Below are 2,290 nucleotides of genomic sequence, written 5' to 3' on the forward strand. Positions count from 1 at the left end.
TGAGGGGTCATCTGTGCTCAGAGCTGCCCGGTTTACCTGGGGCCCGGGGCTCCCAGGTGAAGGGACACAGCCTGGGCCCCATGTGAGGGGTCACAGAGCCAAGGCCCCACGTGAGGGGTCACAGAGCCAGGGCCCCAGGTGAGGGGTCACAGAGCCGGGGCGGTGGGGCCCTAGGTGACGTGGGCGTGTGTTCTTGTCCACAGACGGCGCCCCCGCCAGCTCCCTCATGCAGGTGGCTGCCCTGCTGACCCAGCGGCTGTGCCGCACGCGCCGGGCCTGGCGGGGTGCGCTCTGTGACCTGCTGCTGCCCGTCCTCTTCATGGCCTTGGCGATGGGCCTGTTCATGGTGAGGCCTCTGGCCACCGACTACCCTACCCTCCAGCTCACGCCTGGCCACAACAGGAAAGCCGAGACTTCCTTCTTCAGGTAAGAGACCCGCTCTTCGGGGAGGCCCTCACTCCCGAGCTCCGTGGGGACAGAGGGCACAGCAGCAGCTCCGGGACCACGTGTTTCCTACGTGGAGTCCTAGCAGGAGGGTCCGCTCTTCAGGCCCCGTTCAGGGCGAACGAGGCAGCCTGGCCTCCAAGCTCGTGTCTCGGGGCGCCCGCAGCTCCCCAGGCACCAAGCCCCTCCGTGAGTGCCCCTGGCTGACATGCCACGGCCCGGCCACTCCAGCCCACGGCCTCCAGCAGGCACCGGAGCCAGGTCTCTGGCGCAGAGGTCATGACCCTCTGCTCCTCCTTCCTCTGCGCTCTCTCCGCTGGGGCGCAGGAGGGCGTCTGGCTGCGGGCCGCTTGTCCTCCACTCCTGGGGTGCAGACCGGGGGCGCTTCCTGGTCCCCAGCCCCGGCTCTGCAGCTGGTCTTCAGGTCGCATTCCTGTGCTGCCGGACAATGGGGAAGGGGCAGTGACTCCCAGGAGCCAGGCCCTGCAGCTGCTCATCAGCCCAGGCACCTCAGAGGGGAGCTATTCTCCTGCCTGAGGCCCCCCATCCCCCTCCCACCCTCGCCCTCCTGCTGTTTGAGCTCCATCTGCAGCAGAGTCATGGGGGCGGGCAGACAAGGACACAGGCCCTCAGGGTGGTGTGCCGGCCACGCTCTGTGCAACAGGCTGCGGGGTCGCGTGGACGTGGCACCTTGGAAGTGCTGTCGTGGGGAGAGCACAGGACCCACTCAGAGCCTCCTCAGGAGCCACAAGGAAGCGCTGGTTTCCATCCTGGTGGGAGGGCAGGGTCCCCCGGCCCCCGCAGCACCTTAGGTAGCCCCGTTCCAGGGCACCACGGGAGCAGTCGTGGAGGAGTGAGCCTTTGAGTTTTATGGCAACAGGACAAGCGAAAGCCAGTTGGTTTATTTTTTCAAACAGTGACCTCTATACCAAAGCAACAAAATAGCAAAAAGTAAACCATAACTGTAAATCTTGCTCTTAGTAATTATTCCAAGGAAACCACTTTATGGGTCGATATTTTTTCCCCCCAGAAAAAGCATTTTAAACTTTTGTGTTTGTTCTTAGATTAATAGGTCGAAAGAGGGCGATCTGAGCATTTTCACAGATGTCACAGGAGCGTTTTCCTTTTATGAGCGACATTTCGGTGGGAAATGTGTCTCATTGTGGAGTGTTTCCTCATTTGTCAGGAACGTGAGGGCTGTGGTGCAGGGGTCACACTGCCCGCTTACAGGGCGTAGCTTCGCTGTAAACGTCAGTGTTTCCATCAGGAGTGTTTCTGGCTGTAGCCATGGGAGTCATTAGGCCAGTCATGAACCATGTTGACTTAACAGTAAAAAACCCAGTTACTTTTATCAGCAAAGGTGTTTATTTGGAAACAGCAGAGAACTGCAGTCTGGGATGAGGACGCTGTAGCAAAACTAGGCAAGTTAAGCCAAGAGGAGAAAGAGCATTAGAGACAGAGGAGGAAGTGGGAGGGCGCTGTGCATGCAAGTCCCAGGGAAGGGAGTGTTCAGGGGGCGATGGCTTCCCATTGGCTGAGCTAGTTGCCGGGCAGGGAGAAAACCTTCCTCCCCCTGTGGGGTGGTTGGACACAAAGCAGTCTCTTCCCGGGGGCTGTGTCCCTGAGGGCCCCCCTCCACGTTAAAGGCGGTTTTCTCCCCTCATTGTCACCAGCGCCCGAGCAGTTAGATGGATGCTGAGCCCGTGGGAAGACGGTGTTTTCTGTGACGTCCTCCTGGGGTCTGGGCTGCAGTGGGGGTGCGTGGCTGCTGCTCAGCAGGACAGACCGGTGTGATGAGCGCGTCCTCTCCGTTGCCGTTGTTCCCTCGAAAGACGAGGCCAGGGCA

The 2,290-nt window shown here is 60.5% G+C and overlaps 1 protein-coding gene across 1 annotated transcript in view; it reads left to right on the top strand.

The window, feature by feature from the left end:
* The window catches only part of ABCA13 (ATP binding cassette subfamily A member 13), a 143,734-nt gene that overhangs the window by 103,856 nt on the left and 37,588 nt on the right, over positions 1 to 2,290 (top strand). The window contains 1 exon segment of the mRNA XM_006754021.2: positions 204 to 426. Coding sequence (XP_006754084.2) covers positions 204 to 426 — 223 coding nt within the window.

This window comes from Myotis davidii, unplaced genomic scaffold (assembly GCF_000327345.1).
Source record: "Myotis davidii unplaced genomic scaffold, ASM32734v1 scaffold472, whole genome shotgun sequence".
In the NCBI taxonomy this organism is placed as follows: Eukaryota; Metazoa; Chordata; class Mammalia; order Chiroptera; family Vespertilionidae; genus Myotis; species Myotis davidii.